Source organism: Notolepis coatsorum, assembly GCF_963971535.1.
Source record: "Notolepis coatsorum genome assembly, chromosome: 8".
Lineage (NCBI taxonomy): Eukaryota > Metazoa > Chordata > Actinopteri > Aulopiformes > Paralepididae > Notolepis > Notolepis coatsorum.
Genome location: NC_140172.1, coordinates 44,367,786 through 44,379,126, shown reverse-complemented (window position 1 = coordinate 44,379,126; position 11,341 = coordinate 44,367,786). Strand labels below are relative to the sequence as shown.

Here is an 11,341-nt window from a genome sequence, read left to right as displayed (position 1 = left end):
TAGTTAATAGAATGATGTTATGCCTACAGGAAGTGCAGAAGAGTACACAATACTGTATGATGATACCCTGCTGTACCATGCTGTAACCTAACGTGCTTGACTAAAAGGCTAACGAGTAACCTGCTTCCTGAGTCTTATTACTACACCACTACCTACATACAAAATACTACGTACGTACTACATAACAATTGGCGATGAGTGAAGTTGAACCGGGGAATTTTTTAACGACGTTTTTACTACAGGAGAAGTCAAGTCAAGTCAAGTCAAGAGTTTTATTTGTCACGGCATACAAGTATACAATGAAATGCGGGTGGTCTTGCCCGCAACGATGTGCAATACAGTGGTACAACATATAATAGAATCCAATAAAAACAACATTGTGCAATAAACAGGTAACAGGTAACATGGTGTGACATCTCGGTATCTGTACATAAAAAATATTTACAGAGCATATAGGACATGCTAGGTAGCTTTGGTAGTGCAATACACTGTTACTGTTGTTATACTAATTTAAAGTGGCCTTTCCTTTTGGCCATAAGTGGGTGTGTGCGGCATGAGTGTGTGCCCGCTCATGTTAAAGTGTTAAAGTGGCTGCTAGTGTGTGAGCGTGCACAGCGTGCGTGTTGTGTGTGTGCTCATGTGTGCTTGTGTGTGGATAGTTCAGTGTTCTGTAGCACTCAATGTTCATTGTTCAAGGCTCTGATAGCCTGGGGGAAGAAGCTGAGCCTAAGCCTCTCTATCCTAGTAGCTGGGGTTCGCAGGCGTCTGCCTGACCTCAGCAGCTGGAACAGGCTGTTATTGGGGTGGTGGGGGTCTTTCATTATTCTGCAGGCTCTGGATTTGCACCTCTTGTTGTATAGAACCTGCAGGGGAGGTAGTGCCATACCCGTGGTACGCTCGGCTGAGCGCACCACTCTCTGTAGGGCCTTCTTGTCCTGTGCCGTGCTGTTTCCATACCAGGCAGTGATGTTTCCAGTCAAGATGCTCTCTACAGCTCCTGAGTAGAAGGACTGGAGTATCTTCCCCGATACTCTGAACTTCCTTAACTGTCTCAGGTGGTAGAGGCGCTGCTTCGCCTTCTTTACTACTGTGTCTATGTGTGTTGTCCATGTCAGATCCTCTGAGATGTGGACCCCCAGGTACTTAAAGCTGCTCACCCTGTCCACGGTAGCCCCGTTAATCATCAGTGGTGTGTGTGTCTCCTGCTGTCCTCTCCTATAATCCACGATCAGCTCCTTGGTTTTACCAATGTTCAGGAGCAGGCTGTTGTCGTGGCACCAGCGTTCCAGTACCTCAACCTCCTCCCGGTAGGCCTTCTCGTCGTTGTCCGAGATCAGCCCCACCACCACCGTGTCGTCTGCGAACTTCACTATGGAGTTGGAGCTGAACTTGGCCACACAGTCGTGTGTGTATAGTGAGTACAGCAGGGGGCTCAGAACACAGCCCTGGGGGGACCCGATGCTCAGGGTGATGGTGTTGGAGGTCTGACCCCCCACCCTGACCGCCTGGGGTCTCTCACTCAGAAAGTCCAGTACCCAGGCGCTCAAGGCGGAACTCAGACCCAGCCCGATCAGCTTGTCCACCAGTCTGGTGGGGACTATGGTGTTGAACGCTGAGCTGTAGTCAATGAACAACAGTCTCACATAGCCCCCCTTCTGACGGTCCAGGTGAGAGAGGGTGCTGTGCAGTACTTGGGAGACCGCATCATCAGTGGACCTGTTTGGCCTGTATGCAAATTGCATAGGGTCCATATCGCTGGGGAGGGAGGCACAAATGTGATCCTTGACCAGCCTCTCGAAACATTTCATGGCCACAGAGGTGAGTACCACCGGTCTGTAGTCATTGAGACCTGCTGGGGAGGGTTTCTTTGGTACCGGGATAATGGTAGACATCTTGAAGCAGGCAGGGACCACTGACTCCTTCAGGGATCGATTAAATATGGTGGTGAACACAGGGGCTAGCTGGTTAGCACAGGACTTGAGTATGCGTCCTGTTATTCCATCTGGGCCAGCCGCCTTCCTGGTGTTCACCTGCATAAATGCTCTTCTCACACTGTGTACCGTCAATGAGAGAGCGTCCCCGCCCCCCCGTGGATGCCCCCCCCCCTCCACAACAGCCGGCGCACCAGTGACGTCACTAGCCGTTGGGCTAGAGAAATGGCTAATTTACATGTGCCTTCTCCGACGGCATTTTTACCCTGCCCCGGAGAACCTACTATGCCGTTCAAGACTTGGCACCAGATGTTCACGAATTACATGCTGGTAATAAATGCGACTGGAAATGGCTGGTCCGAAGCCCCGGAAGAGAGCTACATTGCCTGGGTACCGAGGGTCAGCGGATTTTCTACACATTGCCAGATACAGGTGATTCTGTGGCTGACGCTGTGGCAGCGTTGAATGCACATTTTACTCCAATAATCAACGTAGTAGTCGAGCGACACACGTTCAGAAAGCGTGCACAAGCACCGCATGAAAGCATTGCACAATACGTCGTTGCTTTGCGTGACCTAGCTACCAGATGTGACTTTGATAATAAAATTGAGGAAAATCTCGGGGATCAGTTGATTGAACATGTAGCTAGCCCACAGATAAGGGAACGTCTGCTGCTTGAACCAGGTTTGACGCTGGACAAGGCTATCAATCTAGCTACGCAGTTTGAAGAGGCTGTACTGCACGCTAAAGCTATAAGTACTGAGCGTGCTGCTCCAGTACAGGCCGTGACGCCGCGGTCTCAGACTACTTTCAAGAAACGGGACTGGCAGCACTACCGTCCAGCTGAACCTGCTGCTGCTACTGATTCTGCTTCCACTCGCTCTTGCTACCGATGTGGTTCGGGGAGCCACCTGGCGAACTCTTCACAATGTCCAGCAGTAAAAGAGACTTGCAAATTATGCCAGAAAACAGGACATTTTGCTCGTGTCTGCCGTGCTAAAACACAGTCGGTGAGTACAGTGGAAATTCCTGAAATTACAGTGCTATGCTTGGGAGCTTCTGACATTACAAAAAGGATTGTATGCAATGTGCATGTACACACACCTACTACCCAGGCTCAGGAATTGAGACTGGTTGTGGACACAGGCTCAGCAGTATCCATAATTCCACTGTCTACTTATGAGAAATACTTCAGTGAAACTATCCTATCTGCACCTACTGTTCGGCTGGTGTCGTACACCAAGGCTAGCATACCTGTCATGGGGTGCCTACAGGCTCAGGTGAGGAGAGACGATGTCACGGTCCCTGCTACATTTTACGTCCTACTGGGAATGGACCTGTTGACTGCACTCCACCTCTGCATTAGTGGAACTACTGTCCTCCCCTCCTCCGCTCCTACGCCGTCTACACCTGCCCCTGTGATGGCACTACTGTCGCAGCTCCTACGGCATTTGGCTGTGCAAAAGGCTTTGTGCATTGTGTAAAAATGTACCCTGCTGTTAAGCCAGTCCACCAGAAGTTACGCCGCTTGTACAAAACTCCATCGCTTTGGATAAAAGCGTTAGCTAAATGACTAAATGTAAATGTAATGTAAATGTAGAGAGGAGCAGAGCTCAAGGATCGAGCGCACTCCTCGACAATACTGAGAAAAGAAAGGGTTGAAGTCAGACAGACAAGGAGTCGGGTATGTAGCTTGTCTGTGTATTTACCTGTGGATTTCACCTGAGAGAAGCTACTTGGCGCAGCTGCAGATCCTTTAATTGAACAATGCAGCACGGGACTGCTTCGTGTACATAGTTTGGCCCTGGTCTCAACTGACTCGCAGCATCTGTGCGCGCGACTAAGCGGGAGGCTCGAGACGCCAAGAGGGAGAAGATAGAACGAAGGTTATTCTATAACCCTAGGCTTGTTATATGATTACTGGCAAAGTGTCTTGCTCCACCTATTGGACTATGCACGCGCCTATTGTGCACACTGAAATAACTTTTCATGCACCTTACATCTATCTAGCCACACCCACTTCCGTAGTATATAACCAGGTGTAGTGGCCATGCTCACCCTTCCGAGCCCAAATTTCATGCAAAAAACTAGCTGGGGTCCTCGGGGCCGAAAAAGAAAGACGCTTTGCCAGTAATTATATAACTAGGGTTATAGAATAACCTTTGTTATATTTCATACTGGCTTCACATCTTGCTCCGCCTATTGGACTAATGGGCGAAGAGCAAGCGCATAGCCCCGATAAATGTACCCCCTGAGGTCCCTTCAAGACCATCGAAAGCGGGGAGGGTCCTAGCCCCTAAAACACACTAAATGTGAGTAAACCATGCGTAAAACCACAGTCTACATCACACATCCCAGCCATTTACAATAACAGCAGGATGACGATGAGGTCCTAGCACTAAGGACTGCATGACAGAGACAGAGCTCTCAGTCCTGTCCATCAGATAGAACCTGACAAAAGGACCCGGGGAGGACCACCGCAGCCGCATCACAAATGTCCCCCACCGAGACCCCTCTAAGCAGGGCAGAAGAGGCTGCCACACCACGAGTGGAATGCACTCTGATACCTGCGGGGGGAACCTGTCCAGCCAAGGTGTAACAATGGGTGATGCCCTTGCACAACCAATGTGACAGGCATTGTTTTGACAGCACCTTACCTTTGTTAGGGCCACGTGACAAACAAACAACCTTAGCCTGATGCTACCAGTTAGCCTGGAGTTAGCTGTTAGCTTGTGCTACACCGTTGAACATTAGCCGTGAGAATAGCAGGCCTGGCACTCTGACTACGACGTCATCTTTGACAGAAGATGTAATCGGGCCTGCACCATGACCGGCTGTTGGAGGGGGGCGTCTCGCCGGAGCCTACGCTCCGGCCATAGCTTATTTTGCCCCGTCAGTGAGGGCCTTCGTCAACGTGGAGACCAGCCTGTTGCGGTCTTCTCAGCCTGCGTTCATTGGTGCAGGTAAGGATCCATTGGACATTTGACCCCCTCTTCCTTCCTTTTCCCTTCCGAATGTTTTGTTAATAACGATGTTTTTTCCAAAATGTATGTTGCTTCACTAACATTTGGAGATACGACATGTGCTGTGTGTGAATTGTCTTGATCGCTGGTATAGCTTTCTCTCTACCTAGAAAACGGCGTTGTTTTTTACGTGAGTAAAAATGAACTGGGTTTTTTGTTGTATGATGAGAGGTTGTGTGTGTTCATGTAACGTTAGATAACGTAGCTGAGCCCACGACTGGCTGGTTTACCCTGCAAAGCTATGCATAGTGGCATGTGATCGAGGGATGAGTCCCTCTCTCAGCTTGTGATGACAATAAACAGGTGGCAAGTTTCTCATATAAACAGGGCTGTACCTGTTCAAACAAGTCGTATCAGGGGTAAGGTGGTGAGGGGTGGTTTTTTCCCCGGTTTTCCCCTGGGCCCCCCCCCCCCCCCCCCCCTCCCCTCAAACATGATTATGTTTACAATATATTGTTTCACTATGTTTGTGGGGATACGGTGTAACCCCTCAGCTTCTGCTGGGGTTGTGCTCCTGCTTAGAGAGGCAATCTTTTTCTGAAGATTGTTTGGTCGCTGTCATGTGGACTTAGCAAGGCCTGTGACCAGTACTTAATCGAGGACTTGTGTCTTCTCTCGTTCTGAAAAACGGCGTTCCTCTTACGGTAGTGAGAGTGTACTTTCGCCTTTTTTGTTGTGATGGAGGGTTGTGTGTGTCGTTAAGAGGGTTGTGTGTGTGGCCCCTTTTAACCCAGGGGACACTTGGAAACTAAGAGGGATGTGGGTCTACTTCACTGTCAGATGTGGGTTTGTTTTCACTGTCAACTTGTCTTTGTTTGCCACAGATCAGTGACAAAAGCAAACATAAAAGCAGGCATGGTAGCTGGAGGTGCATGTTCAAGTTTCAAGTTTGTTTATTATTTGTCACATATAAAAATACATGTACTTTACGGTGAAATGCTTGGTTCTGTATGAGCCCCTGAGAGTGTGCTTCATACAGTAAAAAAGTAAATAAAAGAGGAATATACAATACAATATACAATATACAATGTTAGGGGGAGGGAGATCACAGCTGTCATAGGAAAAATCTGTCCTGCTACTGCGGCGATTTGCATAGAATCATACTTTCTTTTTATTGGAATTTGTTTATGTTATGGTAAATCTGGGAAAGGGAGGGCGGTTAAAGGAATGTCTGGTCACAATCCAGTCTTCTCTTTTAAAAAATATATTCATATTTAATTATTTTTCATTAATTTCATTAAATTTTTCTTTCAGATTTTCTTTTATATTGACGTTATTACATTATGACTTGTACTTTGTATGAAAATAAAGAACAAGTGACAACCACATTTGTATGTATGATGATGAATGATACATGCTCAAATAAAACATTTGAAAGATACAGTAAAGGCAGGAAATGTGAAATGTGCACATTCACCAACTCTGCAGTTAAAAGTGCATTTCCCAGATGTGCACATTTCCTGACCAGATGGTTAATGTGGTTGGAAAATGCTTCGCCGACCTCATCCCCTTGACATGATGTGTGTGCAGCATCTTGTTTGGGTGAATAAATGCACCATATTAAGATGCAGTATAAGCCAAGTGTCCACTAGTAGAACCTTCATTGGCCTCATCATGGTCTTATTGGCCTTGACCTAATTATGAGAGGAAAACAGGTTCTAATCTGTGCTAATCTTTTTACACATGGATGGCAGTGAGTTTATTCGTTCAGCCCATGAAGGACTGACTATGACATCAAACTAGACATCTATTTCTTCATCAAGATAAACACAGATTATCAACACGTAGCCATGTCCCTATCTGCTCACCAACTGAAGCTGTCAGGGAAATGTATATAAATGTATATGAAATGTAGGTGTGCCATGGGCCCACTGAAACATTTCCCCCTTTGTGGTTTTAATTCATATCTCATTGTCTCCAGCTACTTGAAGAGATTCATTCATGAGTAGATAACGGTTCAATATGTTTATGTCTGCTGTTTTCTTTTTTTGTGCAAAGTGATAAAGGTTTCCATTCATTCAAGAGGTATCAACAATGCAGAGTGTGATGATGTTAACACTTTGATTTGAAATGTTTGTGCCTCTTCTTCTATTTGCTCAATTTGGGTTTGGACCCACACTGATGGCAAATATTTGATCAAGGGAGGAGAATGGGGCAGGAGGGAGGAGGAGCTACAGTAGGAGTAGGGAGAACAGACCCGACTGATCAAACTAGAACAAGTGAAGGTGACGGGTTCTTCCTTCCTTCTCTCTGCCTCTCTCTCCATTTTCAATCCACACAAACTATAATCTCTTATCACATTGGACTTGTTATCAAACTGGAGAAAAGACTGGTGGAATACCCATCTGCTACTCAAGACTTCTCGTTTAATTCGTGCCACTGCTGCCAGGAAAGAAAACAAGTGGAACTAAGAGTGTGAGGGTCAGTGTCACTGTTACCCGACGTGGCCACGGCTGAACATCTCAGAGATCGTTCCTGGTGGTCTCATGTGCTCATTGACAATGACTCATTTGGTAGCCTGCGTGTGGGACTGCTTGTTCTGTCTGCTCCCATCCCTGTTCCTGCTTCTGCTCTCCTTGGTGTCCCGCTGGTCCAGGGCACAGCGCTGGCTGAGGCTAGGTGTAAAATCTGCAGGCTGGAGGCTATGTGTGGCTATTTGCTGGATCATGGAACTCCCACTGCCCAGGGTTAAAAAAACATGGACCAAAGGGACAAGACCACTAGAGAGGGGTAATGTATCTGGCCCGGATCTGACCTCGGAGAGACCCAGTCTGACTTGCAAACCCACCGCCCTGGCTCACTACCTGCTCCGGCACTGTGGCTCTCTGGCCCGGCCGAGGCTGGCCACGTGGCCCAAAGGAGATCCCCACATCCAGACTTTGTCCGGCCTGCTGTGGGGGCCCGCGGGTGGAGGGGCGTGGTGCCGGGGAGATGACGTCCAATTCACCAGGGACCACCTCCTGCTGAGAGATGGGGGGATGGTGGCGCTGGACTGGGCTGTGGGGGTGAGGGAGCGAGGGGAGATGAGGAGAGGGGCAAGGGCACTGGGGTTTTGTTACACCACCTCCTCCACTCCTCCCATCCTTCTCCTCATCCCTCACTCCTGGGGAGGGGTGACCCCGCACCTGAAGGGGCTGTGCCGTCTGGCCCTGCACCAGGGCCTGTACGCCGTGGTGTTTAACCCACGTGGCACAGCCGGATGCCCTCTCACCACGCCAAGGCTCACCGAGTTTGGAGACCCGTCTGATCTGGTGCAGGTATAGGAATACATTTAGTCATTAGAATACGTTGTCTAATCATACTGCTTCACAATAAATTAACCTGCTCTCTACATCCGCTACAGTTCATGTTGTATGTATCTGGTAGTGGTCATTTTACACATGTTTGGCATGAAATACTTTATCCCTCCCTTTGTGTCTGGTCAGGCAGTAGCATATGTACGTAGCCGCCACCCGTCCTCGGCGCTGCTCGCAGTGAGCGAGGGTTCGGGGTCGGGTCTTCTGCTGTCCTACCTTGGGGAATGTGGCTCCAGCGCCTACCTGACAGCGGCTGCAGCAATCTCACCCGTGCTAGAGGGCCAGCTGTGGTTCGACACGGCCATGCCCTCCATCTACCGCTGGGGGGCGCTCTTACACAGGAAACTGCAGCTCAGCAGGTGAGAGGAATTTAGGGAAGACGATGAGGGTGAGATGACCATAGTGGTTGTGGTGATGCTGATATGTCTATTGATGCAACGCTGGTAATATTTCAAGGATTTTTCTTTAAATTAATCATCTTTCCTGTTGAGATCAGAGACTCTGTATAGGATTGTTAGTAACTGTCTAACTGTACATATGACTGTTTACACTAGTAACTGTTTACCTGCGTAGACAATTGTCTCCACCAGTGATTGCCTAGTTGCATATATATCTGTCCCCACTGGAGGGCGCTCTAGGCGGAGCCACCCAGGTATTCTACTTTATGGAAACTATAAAAGGAAAGGTGCCCACCCCTTTCGTTCTCTCCCCCAATGTCTCTCAGAGAGAGAAGAGTTGTACTACTACTGCTGCTGACATGTGAATAAAAGAAGCCACGCCAGTTCAGGCACAAGATAGAAACCATGCCTCTTGACCACATTATTGTCGCCCTAAACTGTGTTCTGTTAACATTTCCCACCGCTTATATCTCCTCAGATATGAGAGTTCCTTCAGTCAAGTCCTGGATGTAGACCAGGCCCTCCGCTGTTCCTCGCTCAGAGATTTCGAAGAAGCTCTTTTCTGCTCTAAATCCCAGCCTCCGGCCAAACCTCAGCAGACCACTCCACAAGCTCCAACAAGCCTAGACTCAGGAGCCAAACCTGGGGTGGGATCCACCACAGATCCCCCGAAAGAGCCGCGGCACTCGATGGCCTGGGGACTGGGGGAGAGGGGCCGCCCTGCCAAGGACTGGGACAGCTACTGGGAGAGGAACGAACCATTGAGAGATGCGGACGAGGTAGCGGTCCCCGTGCTCTGTATATGTAGCCGTGACGACCCACTTCTGCCCCCTCCCTCCACCATGCCCCTCCCCTTGTTCCAGAACAACCCTTACTTCCTGCTGGTGATGACGGACAGGGGTGGACACTGTGGGTTCACATTGCAGGATGGGGGCGAGGGAGAGGCGGGGACAGGAAACGCAGAGGCGGATGAGAGTAACTGGAGTCATGTGACAGTTCTTGAGTACTTCAAGGTGGTGGCTGATTTCCTGAAGGTGGAGGAGAGGAACGGAGTGCGGTGGGATGGTGTTGTAGAGGGGTACGGGCAGTGGGGGAAGCAGAGGAGCAGGACCTCCACCATGGTGCCAGCTTGGAGGAAGAGAACCACTATGATGAGATCTTCGCGGCAAACAAATGAACAAGCATCTGGGGGAGGAGAGGAGGGGCAGTTCACCTGGAAGAGGTCTTACACACGCTGAGGGCAGATAGATTCAAAACCGCTCTTAAAGAGCACCTACGGGAGGCTGCAATTCGAAACTGGCCACCGTAAATGCCCAAACCCCCCACCACCTCCTAATAGACAGTCTCCTTCCCACCGCATGTATATATTCTCTCCCCGCCATATGTATATTTCTCTCCCACCCACCCACCCCCTCCAAATGTACAGTCTCCACCCCACTGTATGTATATTTCTCTCCCACTTACCCACCCCCTCCTAATGTAGGGAGACCGGGGCACAGTGGATCAAGGGGCACAGTGAATCAGTGGCTATAGAAACTTGTACACAGGAATGCCTTGATGATGTCATCAGTGTGTGCCTCTGGTTAATCCATATCTGAAAATGTGTTTAATTTCCAGGCATACTATTGCATGCTTTATCTGGTTTCAGAAAAATTATGTATAATATCTGGACTGATTCACAGTGCCCCAGGTAGCGATCCACTGTACCCCGTTACTGGGGCACAGTGGATCAAATATATTTTTACATTCAACCCCATCTCAGCATCTCATATTTGGCAGTTGGCAGGATATGATAGCCAGAGAACATATTCTGCTATCAATTCCACAGTAGACCAGAACCATGCTGTCATCAAGCCAGGAAAAATGCTGAAATATAAGATTTCTGATCCACTGTGCCCCGGTCTCCCCTACAGTCCCCTCCCCATCATATGTATATACTCTGTCAGGATCTATGGGTAACAGTACTGTATATTTGAATACCGTTTATGTCACAAATGTATCAATACTAAATACCTGTATGTCCCTATGCCATAAATGTCATGTATGTTGTGAATGTCATAAATGTCGATATGAATTGAAAATGGGGGACCCTGATGTAAACAAGACAAACGTCTTTCTCTGGTCTGCATCCCCTTAACAATTGTGTGTATTGAGCCGTACTGTATTGTACCCATTCTGCAATCTGTTAAATAAAGTTTTTCATTCATTCATTCAGGATGAAGGAATGGAAGAGACGTCAAGCAAGAGCAAATATCCAGTCTTTGTGTATTATTATTATTAAGTATCTCCATCACTTTAAGCGGTGGCTGATTGATGCTGTGCACAAAAAGAGAAGACGCAGAATAAGAGATGAGGCACAAGAAACTACTGAAGAGACCAGTCCTGTTTGGTATCAATAGCCCCTTCTTGTTCTGTGGGGAACTGGGGCTTTAGATCCCACACATACACAGTCTGACATATGTAACATCTCCACAACACAACACATTTGCAATCAAATGAGTTCCAACTACATACATTGCATACCCTTGTCATCCCAGTATGTGTATTATCTAGTGCTGTCAATCGATTAAAATATTTAACTCGATTAATTGCATGATTGTCCATAGTTAACTCACGATTAATCGCAAATTAATCACATTTTTTTTTCTACCTTAAACAGATCTTTTTCAAGTTCCAAGTTTTAATACTCTTAT

The 11,341-nt window shown here is 48.0% G+C and overlaps 1 protein-coding gene across 1 annotated transcript; it reads left to right on the top strand.

Moving 5' to 3' along the window:
- The first annotated feature begins 7,187 nt into the window (after positions 1-7,187).
- Positions 7,188-11,277, top strand: LOC311233747 (protein ABHD15). Its single transcript, XM_084320754.1, has 3 exons — positions 7,188-8,211; positions 8,380-8,609; positions 9,127-11,277. The coding sequence occupies exons 1-3, from the start codon at positions 7,441-7,443 to the stop codon at positions 9,884-9,886; spliced, it is 1,761 nt and encodes a 586-aa protein (XP_084176880.1). The 5' UTR covers positions 7,188-7,440; the 3' UTR covers positions 9,887-11,277.
- Positions 11,278-11,341: the final 64 nt, after the last annotated feature.

Excerpts from the sequence above, each read along its gene's own strand:
- LOC311233747 (XM_084320754.1), top strand. The coding sequence starts at position 7,441 with ATGTGCTCATTGACAATGACTCATTTGGTAGCCTGCGTGTGGGACTGC. Across the intron at positions 8,212-8,379 it reads ACCCGTCTGATCTGGTGCAG|GCAGTAGCATATGTACGTAG; the intron begins GTATAGGAATAC and ends GTGTCTGGTCAG. Across the intron at positions 8,610-9,126 it reads AGGAAACTGCAGCTCAGCAG|ATATGAGAGTTCCTTCAGTC; the intron begins GTGAGAGGAATT and ends ATATCTCCTCAG.